The sequence below is a fragment of the Prosopis cineraria genome, unplaced genomic scaffold (assembly GCF_029017545.1).
Source record: "Prosopis cineraria cultivar Desert tree isolate PC_DT_omini unplaced genomic scaffold, ASM2901754v1 PC13, whole genome shotgun sequence".
Classification (NCBI taxonomy): Eukaryota; Viridiplantae; Streptophyta; class Magnoliopsida; order Fabales; family Fabaceae; genus Prosopis; species Prosopis cineraria.
Window position 1 is genome coordinate 21393332 of NW_026555344.1, and position 24567 is coordinate 21417898.

The following is a 24567-nucleotide window of genomic DNA, read 5'->3' on the forward strand; positions in this document are numbered from 1 at the left end:
CTCATCCCAATGGAACATAGTACTTTTTTAGCCCCATAAGTATTAGGTGGAAGCTCGTTGTACTTTGGTAACATCTTATATAAGAGTTCAAGCAAATCCGTGAAACCCTTATCACTCCATCCATTCGCTACTTTTAGGTTGCAATTTCAGAACAATTGATACTTTGGGGCACAATAGTTTATCAGCATCACTCTTTAACCTTTCAAACATCTCAAGAAAATTCCTAAGATCCTCTTCAATCATATCAATCATTTTGTCAAAATGGTCAACATCATATGTCCCATTATCATGATCAAATGACGAGTAGCTTGTAACGTCATTCTTGACATTACCAAACACATAGAACACCAAACATGGAACATCGTTATGATAATCAAAATTAGTCTAATCCCAAAACAAATGGTCATCATAACATAAAGGTTAGAAAATGTTTGAGGAAATGGGATCCTATGAAAAATCCTATTTTAAAACTATGGTTTAAAACCAAGTAAATAAGACAATGAAAGCATAAAAAGATCATCATGCTACAAAAATAATACAATAAAATATTTCTAACCATTCAGGCATAGTGTGCCACGATGTAGTACATCGTCCATTATGATTGACTGCACAGAAAGGAATGCCACCTCTTTTTGCCTCACGCCATGGTGCGATGGACAATGTGCCACAACGAGCGACCACTGTCATGACAATTCTCTGAGCCAACTTTCAGAGCACGCCATTTCACCATTTGATGTCCGATTTGAGCATCTATATGTAACTCTTGGAGTCACCTAGCTATTGGCACGATCCCACACCCAAACATTGAGTCAAATGAGATTTGGGCACCCAAATCCAAAACGGCTCATTTTCCTTCAAAAACACAATAGCCCAAATCCCCAAACCAAGTGCCAATAATCATGGAACCACTTGAACTAACTCAAATGGAGCACAAAACCTCTTCAAGCATCCAAATCATAACCACAACAGTCCAGACGAGAATTGGCCACCAAAACCCCAATTTTTACATAAATTTCACAAGGGGTAACAATTTCACATAAACACTCTAATGGTCAAACAAACACATAAATCAATACAAAACTAACACTTGCACTAGTATCTCGACCTCTAATAGTTATTACAACACAGATACACTAAACTCAGGCCGAGATACCCATAGTTACAACAAAAATTGTGCAAGTGCATCATAAAATTATTAGCTACATTAGTCTCCTTAAAACATTATTACTAAAAATCCACTTAATTTGACAAAAATACCCTTATAAACATTGAAAATTCCCAAAGTTAAAAAATCTAGGATGTTACATAACTCGCAATATCCCTCCAATCATTTGCATTATTTGTTGTCTCCCCATGCATGGTCAAACAAGTATAAGTTAGATCAATTCTATTACATATCAAATGATCTTTCAATTCTATTGGCCTTACTCTTTTTCATAACAACATTTTAAATAAGGACATATGACTTTACAAGGGTCTTAATCATGACAAAATGCAAACTCAATGAACTCATCCATACCGTCCTAATATTTTCTAGACAGTCGATCAGCTGACATCCACTTACGATCCACATCACTAATGTAGCCATAGAAATTGAAGAAATAAAGACTTAGAATTTTTAAAAAAAATGACAAAATCTTCCCTAAAAGTGGAACATCCTAGATAATCAAATTCAATAATATAGCATATCAATTCATCCAGATAAAAATCGTAAAGTATAATGTAACTAAAATCCATCAAATAATATTGTAATTTATCTTTAATTTATCTATTAGCTTAATACAATTATAGTATTAAACAAAGAATACCAATATAAGCATATTAGAACATTTAACAAATACAATTAAAAAAAATTAAAGCAAGAGTATCCTCTTAAATTTCAACCTCATATTCTTCAATAATAACTACATTCAATTGCAAAATAAACTAAAACTTAAATGAGAATAATATAATGCCATAGCATAATTAACCATGATGAGAAATTACTATTATCACACCTAGCCTTTGCTATCATTATCGCAATAAAATTAGTGTCTAATTAGTGTGTGTTATGTAACATCTCGAAGTTTTTAAGACTCAAGTTTATTTTAAAAATATCTATAATTAAATTAAAATTAAGAATAATTTGATAGAGGTCAAAAGTTTGAATTTTTCTAAGGAAAAGTTTGGTTTTATTTTATTTTTAACTATGAAAAAATTATCAAAGTTGACCCAGGCTTTTGTGCTATAATAAAAAATGTTGGGCCCTTTCTTGTAATTTTTTCCAAATTGTTTAAATCAGTTTTTAAAAGGGAAAACAACATGCAGAAACAAATGAAATAAGAAAACAAAAGGAAAAAGAAATACACGAATAAGAGAGTGAGAGGAAGAAGAGAGGAGGAAGAGAGGGACTTAGGCTCAAATCTGAAAGGCTTTATGGCCGTTGTGAGCTTAGCTACATAGTAGGTAAACTCTCTACTTCAATTCTTTTCCTTCTCTCTTATTTTTCTTCATTTTTTGGAAGAGAAATTTTTGAATTTTGATCTTAATGGCTTTATTCTTGTAAGTTTTAGTTTCCTTAAGTCATTGGGAAGTTGCTTTAAGTTTCTATATGATGCCCTAATATTTTGAGTGGGCAATTGCATGAAAAATGGAGTTTTAGGGCAAAAATCAAACCCCAAGAGGTTGAGTTTTGCTCCTCAATGGTTTAAGCCTATTGATTTAGTTATAATTGTGCTATTTAAATCCAATAAGATTTAAATTAAGGTGTGGTTTTCATTATAAGGGCTAATGGTGAGAGTTAGTGACACTAAGTGAAGGTTTTTAATTAATTAAAAATTATATGAATTGAAAATTAGCCTAGTGGTGGCTAATAAATGGTTTTGATGGCTAAGTGATACTATGTGAATGGTTAGTTTAATATATGAACCATTAGGATGGATTATGGCTCATTGACCCAAGTTGTGTGGTATGAGTTATAGTCTTCATTATTGCTATTTGTCATGAAAAGTAATATAGATCACTTATATGTTGTAAGGAATTATTGGTGGAACTTAATTAAAGGATAAAGAATAAGCTAAGTTTCATTCTGTACAAGGGGAAATTCTTTTGGTATAAAGGGTTAAGGTAATAGGGGAATTTATATTTTTTATTGCTTTGTTTAGCTATTTTTGAGTAGATAATATTATCTAACATGCATTACATGTTTTAAATAATTGAATGCAAAGAAAATGTGTTTTGTAAGGGTTTATGGGATATTACTTTAACAATAATACATCTGTGTTTATTATCTATTTAATAATGATATTATTTATGAAAATAAGATTATTAACATGCATTATGGTCATAAAAATGAGGAGTTGCACTTAGGGAGTGCAACTAAGTTTGGTACTTAGAAAGGCTAAGGAATCGCTTAAGGGATGAATTATGAGTGTTATACTACCTTAAAGTGTTGAAATGGTCAATACTCGAGAAAGGTAGAAAAAGGTAGGAGGCATCATCTGGGTGGGAGTTCACCAATGAGGAGATGTAGTCTTGTGATATTCTTTGGCTCATTGTCAATATTTAGTGTTACCTTTCGTATTGTGGGCTTAATACACTAAAGTGGTTAGTGGATTGAGTACTCGACACCTCTCAGTAGGAGAGGAAATCTGACATATGAAGTGTGAAGTTGAGTGCGTAGGCTAAGGTAGCCATCACATGGAGAGTAAGTTAGGCTGGCTCTAAAAGGGAGTTAGCTTCGACTATTCAAGATTCACATCCAAGGGGCACAGGTAGTTCGGTGGACTAGATCATGTCTTAGATTATGTTTTATGTATATAAAGGTATAAGTGGGTATAACATTTACCAATGAGTTAAAGAGTACCAAGGGGCATTCTGTTGGTCATGAAAGGCCATACTAGCCTATGTCATGCATTCAAACATTTTAAATGGCTAAATTATATACTACGTTGAATTTATTATTTGTTTATTTGATTATGGCTTACTTTGTAATAATCAATGTAGATTTCTATGTTACTGAGACTGTGGTTGTCTCACCTCTTTCTTTTCAATATTTTTAGGTCCAGACGAAGGAATCAGTGGTAGATGAGGAAAGGAGTAGAGCTAGGGGTTTTTTGTGGATTATAAAGAACTGCAATCCCTTTCTTTTAAGCAAATCTATTGTAATGTATTTAGAATTAGGGTGCCAGTAGGATGTGATTATATATATGTGTGTGTGTGTGTGTGAATATGTGTGAATTGTATAGCTTGTGCATGAATTTTTGTTTGCTTGTAGATTTATGGCTAGGAAACTTAGTTATCTTATTTTGTTTTGATGGATTTATTTGGCAGACCAAGTTTCTATTACAAGCAAATGTTTATTTTGGTTTATATGTATATATATATATATATATGATTCTACAAGCAAATGCAAAGTAGTTGCATTGTAAATGGTGTGCTATGGGCAAACACAAACCTTAGATAGAGAGAGTGGGTGCATGGACCCCACGTAGATCTCTGAGCCAAGTGAAAATATTTAGTGTGTGTACTATGTGTATATGATATTTGGAATAGTTTTTAGCCATTCTTGTGTGATTTATAAATTTTGATGGCATAGGGTCCATTTTTGAAAATGGTACCCGAGTGGTTAAATTTTGATATAAGGGATTTTTTCATTATTTAAATATTCTATAGGTACTCCTAGTCTTATTTGACATGTCTAAAGTGTTCCCACAAGTTTGTAACCATTAGGATGAGATTTGGACAATTTTGAAAATGGTTTTTATCAAAAAGATGCACTTTTGCATCCAGGTGTCCAAATTTCAATCTGACTGTTAGATTTTCTTGAGATTTGGGTCACAAGTAAAACTTTTTATAATATTCATGTGGGTTTTGGAATCACCTCGATCGGATATTGTATGAAGAAACAGTACATTCTGAAAGTTGGCCTGAAGGTGCTGTCGTGATAGCTATTTAATGCTATCATGACAGCAAAGTTGCTGAATTTGCAACATGTATGAATTTTGATCCAATTGATAGATCTGTTTAAAATTTGGTACACTTGTAGTGCCCTTTGAATGTGATGTGTGGCCTCTAGAATTGCTATGATCGGAGGTTGGATGATGAAATGATGCAATTTGGAAGTTGGTCTGAATGTGTTGTCATGACAGCAAAAATGACAAACTTGTAACATGTCCAATTTTTAATCCAACCGTTAGATCTTTTTGAAATTTAGTGCACTACTAGTAATTATTAAGAATGACATGTAAGCTTTAAAATTACTTCGATTGCCGGATGATAGAATGGTGCCTTCCAAAAGTTGGCCCGGGAGGGCTATCATGACAGCAATTTAATGCTGTCATGACAACATCTTTTTACCTCACTTTCACCTAGCTTGCTTCCATGCACTATAGGTACAACCTATAAATTTTTCTAAAGGTTTTAAATATTTATTTTGCAATGGTGTATCTGTTTAGTAATTTAAATAATTTGTTTCCTAAGTTGTTTTAGGATCAACTCCTTAACCACACTTAGTTTATTTGAACTGTGTGATTTTTGGATAACACTCAGGGCAAGTGTTACATTTCAAGATAAAGATCAACTAATATGAGTCTAAAGCCAAATAAAAAATTAACTATCAACAAAGTTTATCTATATATTATTAATCCGTAAATTATTCATATAATATATCTATATTTTAATTAATTATTTATTTAAGAAACCTTAGTATTGGCAGAGTGCAATGTGAAGCGAGAGGCAATGAGATTGACGGTAGCAGCAACGTGAGCATCAAGGGGAAGCTTTTCGACAAGGGGGACTGGCGACGTCAAGCTTATCGGTGAGGGAGGTGAAGTAGCGTTCAGATCTAGGAGACAAAGTGGCAAGTTATAGAAGACAAAGATTGACAGTTTTTGGCTAGTTCACTAATGGCTAGAGGTTAAGATTAATTTGTTTTAATACATTTAGGAGCACTCTACACTTGAGCACTCCTAAATGTGATACCTTTAGGAGTTCTCTATAAAGAGCGCTCCTAAAGTTTAAACATAATTTTTTTTAATTTTTTATTAACACGGTTAGGAGCGCTCTATTTAAAAGCGCTCTGAAACGTGTATTCTAATGAGCATTCCTAAAGGAACTTTTTTTTATTTTTTATATTTAATATAAGAGCTCTCTTTTTTAGACCTCTCCTAAATATAAAATCTTTTTTGAAATTTTTAAAAAAATTTTAATTTTCATAATTTAGAAGTGCTCTTTACCGGAGTGCTTATTAAAAAAAGCACTCTGGTACATTCCGCCTCCATTTTTAGTAGTGCTTTTTCTCTAAGCACTTCAAAAGATGCACTCCCAAAGATATTTTTTATATTAGTGATATGTGATTTTGAGAAAGAAGGCCCTATTATGTGATAAAGGGTGGTTTATTGGCCAAATTTGTATTCGCTTATGATTTTGATGATTTGGTCAATCAATTAAGTAAAAAATGTCCCACTGAATGTGGTCAAGCCTTTGAAAGTGGCTAATGATACAAGGTTGGAGTTTGGGACGTTCAAGTAAGTGAAAATGACATAAAACAATCATTTTGCATTCAAGTGTCTAATTTAAAAAAATGTTGGATTGAGATTAAACATGCGTCATTAGATAGGATATGAAATAAGTAATGTGTGGACACTTGAATCACTCCAATTAGACACTTTATGTAGAAATGGTACATGCCAAAAGTTTGTATTAGACAAACTGTCATAATAGCAAAATTTGTTAGGTGTGCCAAGGCGCATGACACAAAGCATGCATTTATAACTCTATATCACATGCCTTGGCATATGATCCATTTTGGTTGACATGACTGTTTTGCCTCAAGTTTCTTTAATATGGCATGTTTGCATCTCTAAATGCTTTCTTTGTGTATAAATACATATGTTTGGATGATTTGAACTATGTTCAAAAGATTTTTGAAATCCAACCATCTTAAAAGAATTATTTCTTATATTTTCAATATTTAACATTTGAGATATTTTAGGGTTTAATGACTCCTAATTTCTAGTATGTTAATTGTGTGATAAATTAGTAATGTCAGAACAGACATTACATGAATTGATGGCTCCATATGACATGCCATAACAGCACATGTGACCAATGCCGCAACATATGGGCCAGTTTGTGCAAAAATGACTATTTTTCCCTTATTTCCTCTTAAATAGTATTTATGCATTTCTAAACACTTCCGTTATGCATAAATCCTTATGTTAGGATAATTTGAATGGTTTTCAAAATAATTTTACGATTATAACTATTTTAAAAAATTTATATGTTTAATATTTGTATTTTATGGTAATTTAGATGTTTAATAATTTTAGGATCCTTACTATTTTATGGTTTTAGGATCCTAACTTTTCGGGGAAGACATTACCATATGGACTTCAAAGGGTTGAAAACCTTAACCCTAGCAGAGCCAAGTTGTAGTGAACAATATAGTGGGCGAAGTCCACTTCTAGCCATCCTTATTAGGTCCTAAAATGGCCCCACTACTCTTTTAATTTGACTAGCGCCAAGCCCAATATTAGGATCCGGTAGATTCGAAACCAAAATATTGACCTCAATTTACCTAGATTACACCACAATTTCCCACTCTACCCTTAATTGATTCATAATTTAGGTTTTGAGATGTTACAACATTGATTATAAAGCCGGTAATTTGAGAGGGTTGGGCTTATTTGGGTCAGGCTCAATTTGAGTCGGGTTTATGCAAATTGGGTTGAAGTATCATACCCTCTTAAAAAAGCTCATGTAGTTAAGCATGACCTTAACTTTTTTCAGCTGGATTTAGGCTTGACCAAAATTACCAACTTTATATATATAAAGTTAGAAATTCCAGTGGTCATGCTTATTCAAGCTAGGCTCAATTTAAGTTGGGTTATTTAGATCGGGCTCAAAGTATCTTACCCTATTAAAAAAGTCTATATAGCCAAGCTTAGCCCTAACTTTTTATGGGTGGGTTCGGGTTGGCTCAAATTACTAACTTTTGTTGATTAAGGGTAGGGTCCCTTTTCAAGCATACCTAGGCTTTTCCAACCCTTACCTTTATATATAGTTGTCCCCAATTGACTTCAGTGTCTTTAACCATGTGACTCCTAGTGCAAAATCAATATTGGATAGATGAAAGCAATTAGAAGGTACCTGTGCTAGTTAATGTGAACATTCTTACACTGACCTCTGGAATAAGTCTTTCGGCCATCACCTACGGTAATTGAGTTTAAATAGGTTGGTGTGATCTCCATTTGACAATGTGGTGTGTAATAAAATTATCGGTGGCTCTAAAGTCCACAATTCGAGTGGTTTAAGCTTATTTAGGACAAGTTTATTCGAATCAAGTGTAAAAGTTCCAAACACATAAAAAACCCCATATACGAAGTCTAGCCCAGGTACTCTTGGACTTAGGCTTATTTGAGCCAATCCAAATATCCAAATTGCCATTTTTATATTTTTTTTAAAAAAAATCAATTTTTGTTTTTTAATTAATTATTTGTATTATTATAAAAGATTTTAAAATATATATTTTGGAATACTAAGAAAAATATAGAAGACTCAAGTTTTTTCAAAAAATTGTAGGTCAAAGTTTAAAAAATAAGTACAGAAATACATTTAAATATTATTTTAAGTTATTTTATAGATTAAAAATAATAAAAATATGACAATATTAATATTTTTAATTTTTTTAAAGAAAATATCTATAATGATGTATTAAAATATATGATTTCTCAGTATAAAACATCTAAAACTTAAAAAGATTAATTAATGTTTAATTTTATTTGTTTATTTTTTTTAAAATACTAAAATGTTATTAGGGTATATCAAGTTTGGTTGGAAGTTGTTTAGATTTATTTGGCCTAGCGTTAGGCTTGGCACAAACACTATCAATAAGAAATGTTATTAGGGTATATCGGGTTTGGTTGGAAGTTGTTTAGATTTATTTGGCCTAGCGTCAGGCTTGGCACAAACACTATCAATAAGAATTAGGATAAATTTTACTCTAGACCCTTTGATCACATATAATGAAAAAGAGAGCCTCTTAAAGTTTAAAATTTTATGTATTGAAATGAAATTAATGATCTCATTGTCCTTAATCGCTTAAGCCTATTAAAAGACACTTAAAAATTTCTTATACTAAAAATGTTGATTTTTCATATTAAAGTAATTAATTTTTTATTAGAGTTATTTGGTTGCATATGTTATCATGGTAAAAAAAAAATAGCAAATTCACCATACTGTAGTTGTTTATTATATATACTAAAGTGATTATTTTTCATATAGAAATTGTTTATGTACATAACTTTACTTAATTTTATTTTTAGTGCTGTTGTTATAATAAACATAGTCACAAATTTCCCATATTGTTGTAGTACATTTTCTATATTAAAGTGATTAATTTTTTCTAAGAGTTGTTGATATATATAAATTCATTTGATTTTATTCAAACTGATTTTATCATAGCAAATAAAGTTTGAAATTCCCTACAATTTATTTCCTATGTTGAAGTTGTTAATTTTTTTTTATTGAAGTTATCTGTGCAAATAACTACACCTAATTTTCCTACAGAAATAAAGGGTGAATGTTGTTATTTTTCATAATATTTAAATTTCATTTCATTATCATTATGCTACAATGAAATTTTAACTTGTAAGGGGTTCACTTTTTTATTATATTTGGTGAAGGAACCTAGATTGAAATTCTTTGGAAGAATTATCTACAAAAAAAATAAAATAAAATAAGAATTATCACTGGACGATTCTTGAGCACCCCGTTTACCCTCATCGTTCGATGCTGTCGAGAGAAGCCTACCATCGTTGCTTGAGATAACTCCATCGTGGCCATTACTTTGTCATCCCCTCGACTTCGCGTTCAACAAAATCATTTTCCTCAATCTCTTCCTTTTCTTCTTCGCTATTCATGATCAGTCGAAACTGTTTCCCTTTGCACCTTTGAGTGGGTTCATATTTTCATCGCATTTGAAGCATAATCCAAGCTCTCGTCGTCTATTCAACTCAGCCTCGGACGGTCGCTTGGGTCTCGCATTGCTACTGCTCTCGCTACTGGGTATAGCTATCGCGGAAGCAGTCTTGTGGTTAGCTCCCTTCGAGCTCTCGACATCCTTGGTTCCGCTCTTCATTTCTTCGTCTTTCGTTGCAGCGAGTCTCTTCTGGTCTTCTCCAGTCTCGCAGATTGCATCTACTCTTACTTACCTTCCTCCACTGGATTTCTGTGGCATTTTCTTGTCACACGGTTGAAAGGGTTTGGCCACGAACACGACAGTTCCAAATAGGCAGATACAGAGAGAGCATTTGGAGCATTCCCGGATGGGTAAGTACTCCGATGCTCATATTTGCCAATGTTTGAATCAACTGTTAACTTCCCGACGGAATCTTCCGGTTACAATTACCAATGGCCAGCCCAAAACTGGAGAACAGTTCGTGCATGAAGTAGTGTCCTTGGCGTACGGCCTTCGAGAAATTGGAGTTAAAGCAGGTGACGTTGTCGCCATCTCTGCTTACAACAGGTACCCTTCCAAATTGCCATTAAGCTTCAGCTCCAACATCATTTGCCTTTTTGTTTTCATTATGATTATTTCTTATTACATTATAATCTATCCCAGCATCTCATAGAGCTGCTAACACTCTAAATTTTGTGGGAAAACAAAATGTAGAAAATTAAGAAGATAGATAAAACACTTTCCTCAAAGTTTCTGGTTATGCTCATACTTCATTACAATTTAATTTAGTAAATTATTCTTTCTTATTTCGAAATGCTTAACTATGCAGATTTTTTCTTTTATTAAAAAAAAAAAATTCTAGTTGTCTTCCACTGAAGTTTTACAAAAATACCTACACCTTAAATTATTTTAATAAAATAAAGAACTTAAGAACTTTTTATATATGTTATTTATTGTGATTTTTGACCGGGCGCATTTGGCTTTGCATTATGTACTAGAACTTCTTGAACACGTTATTGGTTGATAAACATGAAAGTTTCTCACTTTAAAAGTATCTCTACTAGACGTTGTGCTTTTGACTTGCATTTTTCAATAGGATCACCTCTATATTTTGGGGTGCCTATCCAATAGGAATTACTCTAATGTAAACATTAAATTTGTGTGCTGGTCAGTGATACATTGTGGATCAAAATCTCTTGTTTTGAGGTAGTTGTTTGACTTGAGCAGTATGTGATCTATAATAAGGCATCAGAAGTTTTAAGTTGCACTGTCTCACTTCAAGATTATGATGAATTGAATAAAATAAAATGGGCACTGAAAAATTGATGTTTTGCATCTAGTTTTAGATTTCAATATGTAATCCTTCTTACTAAGTTTTCTTGTCTATATGTAATTTTTTCTCTTTTTTTTTTCTTTTTATTTTTTTCCATGAAGCCAGCAGAAAAGCTGGTAATGATTTGCAATTTGAATATATTATATCCTGAGAAATGTCAATTGGTTTCTAATTAGTTTTCTTTCCCTCTCAGTGATTTGTATCTGGGGTGGTTATTAGCTATTGCATTTGTTGGAGGGATAGCTTCTCCCTTGAACTATCGATGGGTGAGTAGATTTTCTGCCGACATGATTGATCCTTATAGATGAGTGGTGAATTATTATTGACTTGATTTTCTTTCTTCTTATATTGAAGCCATGTTTCTGCCAAGATGGCATTTCAATGCTATATCTGAAAGTGATTATATTTCAACATTAATTTCATAATCATCAAGTGATAAACTAAATTAAACATAAACTTGCATCTATCTATTCATAAGTTTTCCTTCTGGGGAGTTGATGGAAGGAAGAAGAAGCATGATTTACATACGCACGCACGCACGCACACATCCAGTGGTATGTTGTTACACATAGGAATATGATTGTAATCCAGGGACTAGAAGGAACTTAGTGTTCTGTTTGGAAAGTTATTTCCTGTCTTTTTGAAACCATATGTTGCTTAAATTTATCTTCCACTCTATCTTTGCATGCTCAATTTCCTTTTCCCTAAAGCATTTTACCAACTAATGTAATGCCAAGCTTTACATCTATTTCATCTATTAATTTTCTTCACCTGCAGAGCATTAAAGAGGCAATATTAGCAATTACCTCAGTGAGACCGGTGATGTTGGTTATTGATGAGAGTAGTTACACCTGGTTCATAAACCTCCAGAAAAAGGATATCCCATCTCTGAGGTGGCATGTCTTTTTAGGCTCCTCTTCCTCAGATTTTATCAAGAAGTGGAATTGTAAGAATATTGCTGAAAAATTTGGGACCAGTGTAAAAATAAGCTATATGAAACACTTTCTTTTTTTGTCTGGAAGAACCTGTCATGACAATTTTTTTACTATTTGGCAGTACTAACTCCAGAATTACTAAAGAAGCATCTCACAAAGCTTCCACCATTTCGTTATTCATGGGCTCCCGAAGGTGCTGTCATAATATGCTTCACCTCAGGTTCAAGTCTTATTGTTGCTTTTTCTAGAATACCCTGTTAGATGCTTGTGGTTTGTATGCTTTCAAACAAGCAAAATCACCAGAAAATTGGTGAAGACCACTTGGTTAAATTATGGATGAAACATTCTGCTGCCAGGATGGCAGGATTTGTAGTTTCTGAGAACGTTTACCAATTGAATCCATATGACGTATGGAAATATGTTGTTCTCCATTTGTGCAAGAAAAAAACTTTCCCGGCAAGCAATCATTTCTATTCTATGGTAACGCAACATGAGTGGGCATTCATAAAAACCATCGGTCTGCTAGGTTGAAAATATTGATCTAAATGATTTTTTATGAAGAGATTTAGGTGAATGGGGTGACCAACTTACGCAACAATCAGTTTAAGTAGAAATGAAGATTGTTTTATTACACATCCATCCACTGAAAGTATGTGGGGAGGAATACTTTAAAAGGCAACAAAGGAAAAAAAAAATTATGTGACCTTAAAGTTTACTTTTGAGTTGTTTCATAAAAAAAAAAAAAAGTATATTAGATGTCTTTATAAATCGTAGTTATTGTATTTTTGTTCTGACAAACGAAATGTCCTATTCAAAATTCCAAAAACGCTGTTTGATATCTGAATGCGGATAATCAAGGGCTTGAATTCTTTGTGGACTAATGATATTACTGCAAATATTACAGCACATATCTATTTCTCTGAGAATTTACAAGTTCATAATATTTATCTTATTTTGTTCTCAACTCAAGGAACGACGGGAAAACCGAAGGGAGTTACCCTAAGCCATGCAGCTCTGATTATACAATCTCTAGCAAAGATTGCCATTGTTGGGTACTGTGAGGATGATGTACGCCTTTCTATGTCACTTGCGTTTCTTGCTTTTGTTTGTAAAATGTTACTACTATTTGAGCTGAAAGCTGTTGGTGTTATGATTTTAGATAATGTAGATTTAGGTGTTTGGTTTGACAAATGATACATACAGTTGGTATTTTATTATACTTTTTTGGATGGAAAGGGACACGCCTAAAATGATGCTATCTCATGACAACCTAGTAACTTGAACGGAAGCATCTTGGATGCTAATATATAGAAAACAAATTACCGCATAACATCCAAGATAGTTGATACTTGATAATTCAAATTGAAACAGTTACAGAAAAGTTAAGTTTCCCTTTTTTTATGCATTTTCTATTGTAACAGATCTATTTGCATACTGCTCCATTGTGCCATATTGGTGGATTGTCATCGGCAATGGCCATGCTAATGGTTGGCAGCTGCCATGTCTTGATGTCCAAGTTTGATGCCCAATCAGCTGTTGATGCCATAGAGCAATATACTGTCACATCTCTAATCACAGTCCCTGCAATAATGGCTGATATGGTTCTCGTAATTAGGTATATTCTGGTTGACATTCTTGTGCAGAGTATCACTAGTGGGTGGTTTTAAAAAACTAGCAGCTTTTATTTTAATATAAAATGTTGCTGTATTCACTTTTCTATCATTTATATTCTGTAATTAAAATGCTAAATTAACTAATGATTGGTCAAATGTATATAACCCCCTAAACTGAAGGTTAATTGCAATTTTGTCACCTAAACATTAAAATGTAAAATTTAATCCAACCAAATATGATTGAAAATTGTAGATATAGTTAAAACTAATGCCTAAAATTCAAGTGATTGTCACATAATACTTTATGTTTTGAACGTCCTTTTGGATTTCTCCCTTGCTTAAGGTGCCAGAAGACAATAGTGTGACTTTTTGACATTAATTTAAGTAATATATAACATTTTCACTTTTTGTGATATTTTAAGAAGGATAAAGTGTGGAGTTTTATTAACCAAAAGACCGAATTTAAACTAATATCTTGCTTTTTGCATCTTGGATTTCATCTAAGAACAATAATTCTGCACCTCCTTTGTTTAATCAATATAATATTATTGATTTTCTTGGCCCTCTGTCAGGGGCAAGGAGACCTGGAATGGTGGAGAATCTGTCAAGAAAATACTCAACGGGGGTGGGAGCCTCTCAAATGAGCTCATCATGTACTCCAGTATATTCTTCCCTAAAGCTAAGCTTATCTCAGCTTATGGTAGGCATCTCTGACTCAGTTTTCATTTTCTTTTGCACCATGATTGGTCTGAATAGCCTCCTCTCAGGAAGACTTTTGTTTGAGACCTCTCAAATCTTAAAAGCTATAATGATAACTAGAAGCAAAGATATTGACAGAATCTAAGTGGCATGAATCAGAAATGACTGTATTAATGTTAATAACGGATATTTAAATGTAGGAAGTAATTTCAAGTCAATGGATCACAGAATAACTTTTGTTAACATATTGAGGGAAGTTTGAAGACAAATAGGCATATAAAATCTAGAAATTAAGTTATTTTAAAATTATGTTTAATTTCATTTTTAAGACAATTGAACTAGTTGGATTAGGATTTATCCTATTATCCTATCCTAAGTTATTTTATCTAGGATTTAGTTTATTTTAAATTTGAATAAAGTTTATATTATCTTTTAGGATTATAGTAGTTTAGATAAACTAGGATTATGGATCTATAAGTTATTTTAGGATTATCCTATTCATTTGCTAGGCCTTTGCCTGTGAGTAATGATATCAAGCATTTGGTTTTCTTCTTCTCCATCAACTTCTCTCTATTTTTATTTTCTCCCTACTTCTATCTACCCTTCTCTCCACAGTTTTATTTATTCACTTCACTTTTTGGCACCATTTAAATTTTATTCTTGACTTTGTGCCTGAGAAAATCTATGCAGAATAAAAGAAACAAGTTGGAACTGAAAAGGAGAAGACGTATAGAATTATGGGAGAAAGGAGATAAAGAGATAAAATAAAAGACAACATTATATTTCCATGGTTTTGATATTGAATTGAAAGCATAGAAGATTTTAAGGCCAAGTGATATTAACCTTTATGAAAAGCCACACTCCAAAAAATATTTGTGAGGTCAAAGAAACCAAACAGCATATAAATCCCTTCTCTCTGTCTTTCCCCACCTGCTCTCCCTCCTTCCTCCCCTCTTCCCATTTCTCAGTATAATCCCCATATATAATTGAACTGTGATTCATATCATGCAACCAAAAGCTCATTGGACACTTGACTTGTATGTCTTTCTTTATTATCAACAGACATTGATTTGTTGACATTGGTCAGACTTCATTTTCAGATTGAGCTTTTAGGATAGCCATCAGTCTGTCTCTCTGTTGTCTGGCTTGATAATCCTTCTGATGTAGGAAAAGAACAAAGAAACTGAAACATTTTTTTTTTTAATAAAAGAAACGAATCCAATATATCAACAATCCATGTGTTCAATCCTACAAGAGTACAATGAGATATGAAACCATACCATATTCTATTAAAATCCCTTGTCATTTATCCCATGTTTTTTTTCAGGCCTGTTCCCGGGAGGTATTAAAACTGCCAATCTATCTTGTGCCTGATTTCCTTGCTCAGGAATAAAAAATAGGTGCCTATAGCATATGAATGAGAAACTCATCCAAATCTGTGTTTCAGTCAATATAGGTTTTATTTTAGGCTGCAGTGAATACCTCTTTTTTCCCCCCTCTTTTTTTGTGTGTGTGTGTGTGTGTGTGTGTGTGTGTTTTTTTTTTTGACAAAGACACTCAAAAGCTTCATCTCCCTCCCTCTCTGTATTTACTGAATAAAGATATACCCAAAAACATGAATATATTACTCTTTCCAACTTTTGTTAGGTCTTGTTTGTCCAACAAATGGAAGTTCTTACTGGCCTTTTCTCTCTATCTGTAATCTGATTCATACATGTAAGGGATGACTGAGACTTGCTCTTCACTGACATTCCTGACCCTCTACGACTCGACTTATGAAAAGATTGGTCAGTCTTTTCAGACGGCTGCGAATAGAAGATCTGATACTATGAAATACTCTCAAGGTGTTTGTGTTGGCAAGGTTGCTCCCCATGTCGAACTTAGTATATATTCAGATGCCTCTGGTCATGTTGGGAGAATTTTAACTAGAGGGCCACATGTAATGCTCCGATATTGGGATCAAACTCCAACATGCCCGTTAGATCCATCAAATGACGTCTGGCTTGACACAGGTGATATTGGATCAATTGATCACAACGGTAATTTGTGGCTCCTTGGACGAACAAATGGTCTGATCAAAAGTGGTGGAGAGAACATCTATCCTGAAGAGGTAGAAACATACAATAAACCTATTTTGCTTATTTCTCAAGTTTCGTCTTTCAAAAGGGACATACAAGTAGTCCAAAACAAAAATTTAAATGAATGACATTGTTATATAGAATTCTTGCAAAGAAAGACTTAGTTCAGTTCTTGCAAAATTTCTATCTTTAAAATCTATTTTGTTGAGCTATGCATGTTTTGAATATCAAAATAGCACACGATTAACGAGCGAAGATGACACCACTTAATAAAAATTTAGCAGTGATGAAATTGTAAATTATTAAACTATAGGGACCAACAAAGTCATTGCATTAAATTAAATTAATTCCATTTTTTTTTTTACTTTATCAATTCTTTGTCTTACTTGATTCATGGCCTTTGAAATTCTCATTGAAGTTTAAATATACTGTTTAAATAGGTTGAAGAAATTCTACTGGAACATTCAGGAATTGCCGGTGTGGTAATTGTGGGAATTCCTGATGTTCGCTTGACCGAGATGGTAGTTGCTTGTATCCAAACAAGTAAAGATTGGCAATGGTCAGAGCAGTCTGTTTCAGAAGATCATCACTTATCACCAGGGAATCTTAGGCAATATTGTATGAAAAAGAATTTAAGCAGGTATCTCATGCTATTTAATGTCAGATTATTTTTTAGAGGAATTGAGGAGCAAGGGCGTTGAGGGATAAGCATGCAGTCTGTGTTTTAGTAATTCCTTTTCAATTAGATGTGCGTTTGGTACACTGCATGAAGTTTGAGAAATGAGTCATTCACTCTTAGTTCCTCAAGTTTGTTTCAATTATCGATTTAGTTTCTCAATTATAATTTTTATCATTTTGGTCTTTATATTCAAAATAAGGTAATACTGTTAAAATATATTAACATGAATTAGGGAATATTGATTGGAGCCATGTAGATTAATGAAAAGAAGTGTCACTATTTAGGTATGAAAAAATAGACACATAATCTTGAAAAACAAGAGTAAAATGCAGCATAATATTGATAAAACTTCAATTGATTTGAGAGCTAATTTGTTCTCATTTAGCTTCATATACTTGTCAAGTCATCAATATACTCTACACATTATATTAATTTGAGAGTCAATTATATTTTAAAATTTAAAGGATTAACATGATAGTTTAAGAAAACGTAAGGGATTAAAATAATAAAAATTAAATTTATGAAATCAAATCAATAACTAAGATAAACTTGAAGGATTGAAAGTTTCATTATTCGTAAATAATTCAACTTGCTACATATTATATATTTTCTGTTGATGATTTCCTTTCAGGTTTAAGATACCAAAAGTGTTTATTTTGTGGAGGAAACCTTTTCCACTCACTACTTCTGGAAAAATAAGGAGAGACCAACTTCGAAAGGAACTCATGTATCAACTACATTCTTTGCAAAGTAATATTTGAATATCTTAATTGATTAACTATAAGATTATCTTCAAATATATTTTTTTCTGATTCATTTCAATCCGTTATCCTCCCCCACCCCCCAATTTAACAAGTTTCTATGACTCTTGTACAAAGCATGTAGTAGCTTATTTCGCCTGCAGTTTTTTTTTTTTTTTGTTTTGTTTTGTTTTGTGATTGACATTGCTCAATCAGGACAACCAAAGGCTCTATGCTTGAGTAGAATTTGTACTTTAGACCAGGCTAGCAAAGTTGGATATCCCTGAAGATAAATCCTGAGAATATTCTCCATTGATATTGAAGGAGAAAAATCAATTCTACAGTATGTAATTTACCGACCTTGACATATTTCAATGGCTGGACTTCTACCATGCCACCATAAACATCTTAGAGCAATGCGGCAGGGCTAATAATGAGCATGTTTTCATCAATCCTACTGTCGAACTTAAATTCATCAATCATACAGTATATGTCCATTGTCATCCCAGCATTAGGTAAAGCCCATCAAGCTTGCAACATATGTAGCAATCAATTTGATTGTCTTTCCTCTGATTGCCATCTTTGTTGGCGGGTCACATGCATGTATTAGCTCTGCGCAAAGCTCTTGTGAAATTATTTTGCATTCTATATCAAGTAATCTTTCTAATCCAAGTTTCTTCACCCTCTTCCTTAGATTATCATTCACCTTCACAAAATCACCCTCTTTGAAACGCTTGGTGAACATCCGAGTGTTGAACGGTGCGATATAATTTTTCCCTACTTTTTCCTTTTATTAAATCCTTTTTTTTTTATTGCTCTTTATCCTTAGGATTCATTTCATTCCATTTCCATTCTTGTCTCACACCTTTAACAGCCTCTTGCAAGGTCTTAAACTTCACCTTGTTCTTTCCATGGAATTCTTTTTAGAATTTTTCAAATCCAGTAACTTGTTCTTCCCTTTGTCCTTGTGCTTTCATTTGTCCTTTTTTCTTCATTTTCTTAGTTCTGCAAAGATTACTATTAATGATATCATTAAGCTCGTAAGGATATCACTAGCTACACTTAAGTGTTATATTTAATTTCACTTGTGAGTCTGTATGCCAGATTTCTCATTTACACTATATGACTTGACAATGATAAATTTTCATTAATCTGTATTCTCCTATGCTAATTTTCATTTATCTAAAGGGTACTTATTAATTTCATAAGAGATCTTGTTAATTTAACAGGAACCAAAATATTTAAAGGAACACTTCTATGATTGTGAATGTCAACCCAATTCCTTAGTGTCGTATATTAAATTTGGCTTATTAATGTCCTATACTCAAGTAGTCATTTTCGTAGTATTAGTTTGCGAGCAATTTTGATAGCTTTCATTAATCAAGCAAACACTTGTCATTCCATTAATGCTACTAGTTAAATTTAAAAAGACTTGTTAATTTACCTTACACTAAAATATTTAACCACGCTTCTTTCAACTTTTCATGATTGAACTCCCACATGTTAAATCGTATTTATCACGTAAATTCTATTGTCTTGGTATTCTCCTATGCTAATTTTGTCAATCATGCAAGTCCACTTGTTAATATTTGTAAAACACGTCATTCAGTTAATGTGCCTATAAGTTTCATTGATCCACTTGTTATTATGGTTTTGATACTTATACATCCAGTCCTGCAATTGACAAACAAACATGTCAACAATTTAGTTGTCAAATTAGTTTCAACTAGTACATCGTGTAACGTTATTTGTCATTTCCTTAATGTGCTTGTTAAGTGAACCTTTTTTATAAAGGTGAATGGCAATTTAATTTAAGAAGGAAGTTAAATTCATGAAATTTTGGAGGGTGTAAAGATTTTCACATTTGTGGTGTATATAATATTAAATGGTATCATGCTTATTATGAGGGAAAAAGGTGATTTAATTTATTTTTATTTTTATTTTTTCAATCCATTTCATTCTTATCTATTTTAACAAACAAACAGGACCTTAGAGTTATGCAAATGTTATTAGAGTTATAAATATAAAGACATTAGTTTATAAAAAAGATTGAGATGAGTGGGGGAAATTTTAGGTTGAGATTTAGTCTAAACTAGTAAATACCTGTATATAGTTTTTATAAATAAGTATTTCAGTTTAGTGATTAATAATTTCAATTTTACTAGGAATATGTTTCTTAAAAGAATAATTTTAGTTTAGTGATTAATAACTTTAGCTTAGGTATTAACAGCACAATTGATCATAACTTTAATATAGTCGCACAATCACAAATATGCTTATTATATAATAACTTTACCTTTGTCATTGATAACTTCAGTTTAAATTTTAACAACTATATTGTCTATTATTTTATAGAGGGTCAAAAACACAATTACTAACAAAATTACTCCATTTGTAATACTATTTTCTTATTTTCTTATTTTAAAGATATTTGTGTCATTTTCCCAAATATATATATATATATATATATGTTGCCTTCACATTCAAAATTTTTTGGCCCCATCATTGGCAAGACTAGATTAGCTATCTACTCGATGCCCGTTCCTTATGCACCAAGATTGAGACCAAGCCAACTTGATATAAAGTCTAGGTTGGCCTTCTTTTGAAAATATGATCATTATTAAATAAATTTAAAATAACAAATAAATTTTATACACTATCTCAATTTAAAGCCATTTTCTCTTGAAAAGTAATATTTTTAAAATTATAAAAAGTAAATGATTATATATCATTTTAGAAAACAAATTAAAATTTTGAATTAAAATAATATACTGATTTTTCAAATACTTTTTATGATAATAACAAACAAATTTATGTTAGGTATAACCTGTGAAGAAAGTTAATCTTATAAATTCAATTAATATTAGTAAAAATTCTAAATAACACGTGCACATGCGAATATATCCTAAGAGGGTATGGCCATATTTGTGCACAACTTGTTATCTAGTGTGAATCAATCTCTTAGATAAGACTAACTTTTCAGGTTACCAAGTTAATATTACATCCCTCATGAATAGTAAATCTTTTTCTATTAATTTTTTATTATCTATATTATTCTTAAATCATGATAAGTTTTCAAATCATATGAAAACTTTTTTTATTCATATTTATCTTAAGTTTAAAATTATTGGAACAATTTTTTATCAATTTGAATATTAGTATTAAAATATTTTGTTAGAAATGCATCTTTAAATAAATAAATTTTTAATATGATTTGAAATTAACTGGTTGTAATTTCATTTATATTTAACATTTTATTAGAAAAGTGTTTTTTCTATTTGATAGGAATAATAGAATTCTCGCCAATAACTTTTTTCATTTAATCATTAAAAACAACTTTTAAATATAATTTAAAATTAATTGGTCATAATTTCAAATATATTCAGCATTTAATTAAAAAAGTGATTTTTTTATTTGATAAGAATAATAAAATACTCACCAACTTTTTTTCTTGATTTGATTATTAATATCTCAAACCAACTATTGCATAATGGGTATGATAATGATATTAAATGTTATTAAATATTTTTTTTTGATTGCTCACAAGTATTTTTTTTATTGAAGCAATCCTATTTGTTGCATGGTTGGATATTAAAATTGGGCATCTCTCCAAGTTAAGATTTGAAATATAACACAACTATGATTATTTGATAATGAGTCTATCAATTTTTTTTTTTTTTTTGCAAAATAAAAGTCAATAGAAGAAGAAACGTTGATGTAGATTTGGTGTGAACGAATAAAAGACTAAAAGAAATGTTGAGGTAGATTTAGTAATGTAAATATATGATGGGACTAAAAGATAATTAGATACCCATATCTATATAATAAACTCATGAAAGATACAGTTAATCCAAGCTTGACTTGTGAAATTAAGTCATAACTGAACTCATGTTTATTAATTTATAATTGGAATAGCATCTATGTTGGAGAAAATTTTGAATTTCAATATTTAAATAGATAGATGTTAATTTGAATTTGAATTCAAATAGATACACACACACACACACACACAATCATATGAACCTTGATTTTTGGCAAATCTTTACGATAAATGAAAATTTTTAGAAATTATGATGACATATGCAAAATTTTATATAGTGATTAATTTTTTAAAATTTTTAAATAGATAGATATTAATTTGAATTTAAATACAATCAATTTGAATTTCAAATAGATGAAAAAATGAATATTTATATACATATCTAAAAATTAATAATTCATCCCACATGTCACGCTCGCCACACAATGCGGTCGCTCGTTCGTTGTGAGGGAAAAGAGAAGGAAATTGGCCTTCAAGCTAGCAAAGTTGGTCCCAGAAGAAGAAGTCGCCATCAAGATTTGAATGAAAAATCTTAAAAAACCAACTGAAGGTGATAAGGATAGTTCTCATAATCAGAGATAAGTTCGGGAGTTGATTGTGAGTGGAAAATGTTTTACACACCTCACAACACCCATTTTATGGAATGATTACCTTAGTTAATTATCAAATTAGTATGATATTTTAAAATTATTTTGACTACTCTTTTATTATTTGCCTATTAAAATAAAATAAATCTAAAAAGGAAAATAAAAAATTGAATTTAAATATGAAAGGAAAAATATTATTTATTTACAAGGTGGATTTGACATAGGATTAGAGCCTAAGACTGATGTATACTACTAGAATGATCAAAACCTACGTAGTTCAGAGTTGTAATTTTGTTTGTATTTTATTATTATATTATTTTGAAGAGAAATTAATTAAAAAATAGCTTACTATTTAGGAAATAAAATAATTTTTTGAAATTTGGATATGTATGTTTTGACTTGTAAAAAGAAATTTAATTTTAATTATTTTCTCAATTTTTTGAAATTTTGAAATAAGAAAAAAGAAAAGAGTTGAAAATTTTTTTAGTATTATTTTTGGAAATGTAACCATTATACCTCTGGAGCTTTATTAACTCACATAATAATATAATTTTTTTTAAATATCTACAGAGATTTTAAAATCTTACATGACAAAAGAATCAAATACCTTAATTTATTTACTCTATTAATTCTTTAATATATATATATTTATATTTATTTTAATTTTCAAGAATGTATTATGTAAAATAGTAATAATTATACTTGCAGAGCCTTGTTGACTCACACAGAAATTATGTTTATCTTATGCATGTATATATGAAATTTATATTTTTATAAAAAAATTTCAATCTTTATACCTGCAGAGTTTTATTGACTCACACAGTAATATGGTTATTCCAGAGGTCTACAAAGATTCAAAAATCTCATATCACTAAAAGATCTAATTGGTAAACATAGTTATGATTTAAAAACACTAATTTAATTAATTAATAATTTTAAATATTTATGATATTATTATTTACAAAATTCATTCATTTTTTTTACTATATATGAATTAATAATCACAATACCTGCGAGGATTTATTATCCCATATGATGAGGCGATTAATCTAAGTATTTGTAGAGATTCTTTAAATTTCACATGATATTGTTAAATATTTTATTGATTTAAAAATCTAAAATGAAAAGGAAAAAATAATTTGAATGATGGACCATTGGAACCCATGTTTAATGTATACAAAATTGATCTCCACACTTATATGATCTTATTGAATTACACAGTATTAGATTATTTTAAATACTTACAAAGATTTTTAAAATCTCACATGACAAATAAATAACAAACAAATATATCCTCTCATTTTTATTGGATTTCAATCATAAAATTCAAGCTTTCTCAAAATAAAACTCCCCTTCTAGTAACATTGTTAACACACAATAAATAAAGAAAGGTACAGAGAGACATGTAGAAATACAATAAGTAAAAGTCCTCTTCAATTGGCATAAGGATCCAAGCCATGCCACCACCTATCAATGTGACTTTTCATGCTAAAAACATATTTTAAATATAATTTAAAACCTAGCCTAACAAGGACAACAATTCCTTCACTATTTGAGGCAAAACATGATAGGAATATGCCAAAAATCAGTTCAAACTAATTAAGACAGCAGGCAAAATCTTTATTTTGAATCTCTTTCCTTTTAAGAATAATCACAACAATTTCTTCTCTATTTTAGAGCCAAAAAACTTGACATGACTATGCCAAAACCATATTAAACTATTTAGGATAGTAAATCAGATTTTCATTTGGAGTTTCCCCTCTTAAAAGAAAGGTCAACTACATGTAATACATATTAAAAGCTTGCTGAAAATGATTAATTACAGTAACTTGACTTGAATTACATGGAGAACCATAATTGTACTAATAATGGACATTAACCAAGACTCAAGTCAAGTACTATCAAACAATAGTAGTCACAGGCTCACAGCAACTTTCTTTAAGAGAAAACCATGATGGGAATATGTCAGAAAAAGCAAATTAATTAATTGGACAACAACAAGACTAACAAATGCAAACACAAAGTCCTACTAATCCATGAATTTGCTTATTTTGTGAGATTAGAAAAAGGATCTATGGGATAGGGAGGACAAACACAATTTAGACAAATCATGCTGGGGGATCTTGAACTCACAAGGGCATCT

At 31.2% G+C, this 24567-nt stretch overlaps 1 protein-coding gene across 3 annotated transcripts; it reads left to right on the forward strand.

Annotated features, from left to right (window-relative positions):
- The first annotated feature begins 9789 nt into the window (after nucleotides 1-9789).
- Nucleotides 9790-18093, forward strand: LOC129291135 (2-succinylbenzoate--CoA ligase, chloroplastic/peroxisomal). 3 transcript variants are annotated; one of them, XM_054928327.1, is made up of 11 exons: nucleotides 9790-10047; nucleotides 10141-10507; nucleotides 11467-11539; nucleotides 12051-12219; nucleotides 12330-12428; nucleotides 13179-13276; nucleotides 13630-13823; nucleotides 14394-14521; nucleotides 16242-16630; nucleotides 17039-17238; nucleotides 17909-18093. In XM_054928327.1, exons 2-11 carry the CDS (start codon nucleotides 10308-10310, stop codon nucleotides 18036-18038), a joined length of 1680 nt encoding a protein of 559 aa, XP_054784302.1. In that variant the 5' UTR covers nucleotides 9790-10047; nucleotides 10141-10307; the 3' UTR covers nucleotides 18039-18093. The 3 variants fall into 3 exon arrangements, with proteins under 3 accessions (XP_054784302.1, XP_054784301.1, XP_054784303.1); XM_054928328.1 differs by having other exon boundaries at nucleotides 9793-10311; nucleotides 10401-10507; XM_054928326.1 differs by having other exon boundaries at nucleotides 9790-10507.
- Nucleotides 18094-24567: the final 6474 nt, after the last annotated feature.